General features: G+C 69.8%; 1 protein-coding gene across 1 annotated transcript in view; it reads right to left on the reverse strand.

Annotated features, from left to right (window-relative positions):
- LOC106727858 overlaps window positions 1-820 on the reverse strand; it is a 19,261-nt gene that overhangs the window by 11,220 nt on the left and 7,221 nt on the right. The window contains exon 3 of the mRNA XM_014547949.1: window positions 82-680. Within this exon, the coding sequence (XP_014403435.1) occupies window positions 82-680 (599 nt within the window). The remainder of the gene's footprint in view (window positions 1-81; window positions 681-820) is intronic.

The following is an 820-nucleotide window of genomic DNA, read 5'->3' on the forward strand; positions in this document are numbered from 1 at the left end:
CCTCGTGCCCTAGCGTCGCCAGCCTTCACCCTGTGCCGCGTTCCCTGCCCCTTGACCACCGCGTGGAGGGACGGTCCTCACCTTCCCGAGCGCTCCCCAGCCCTCCGCTGGGCAGATTCACCGCTTCCCGCCGACAGCGGTTCGCCACCCTGACTTTTCCACAGCGCCACGGTGCCGGCCCGACTCCTCCACAGCGCCGCCGCCACTCCCCGCCTCCTTTCTCGGAGGAGCGGTCCGGTCTCCGAGTGATTCACTGCGCTCCTTACCTGGAGGCTCGCGCGAGTCCCCTCCCTCTGCCCGCCCGCACGACCATCGGGCGCTGGCGCCCTCTGCCGGGCCACCAAGGGGGGGCACCCTGGCGACAGCGAGGAGCGGGGCAGAGGGTCGGGAACAGGGAGCCCAACAGAGTGCGAGGACCCCCGCGCCTCCCACCGCAGGGCACCCTTTCCCGAACAGGGGTCGGCGCGGTGGGTCCCTCCCGAGCCGCCACGCCCCGGCCGGGGCCAGACACCGCGCCCCAAGTCACCCACGTGTGCCCCGAGTCGCCCCACTCGGCCCCGCCTCCAGGGGTGTCCTGAGGAAATCGCGATGACTCGCGCACGCTCGTCCTGTTTAAAAACACTGTAGAGGCCGTTGTGCTGCGTGCAAAGGAAGTTTGTGCCTTGTATCTCAGTAGCCCTCTACTGCCCCAATGAAAGGCTCGTAGGGGAGGGCGGCGGCCCGTCACGGGTCCTCGCCCGGGTCCTAGGACTAGGGAGAGGCTTGTAGCGAGGTCCAGGTCCCGGTGGAGCAGAAGGTCTGCCTTGGGGCTGGAGGCCGG

Source organism: Myotis brandtii, unplaced genomic scaffold (genome assembly GCF_000412655.1).
Source record: "Myotis brandtii unplaced genomic scaffold, ASM41265v1 scaffold49, whole genome shotgun sequence".
NCBI lineage: Eukaryota > Metazoa > Chordata > Mammalia > Chiroptera > Vespertilionidae > Myotis > Myotis brandtii.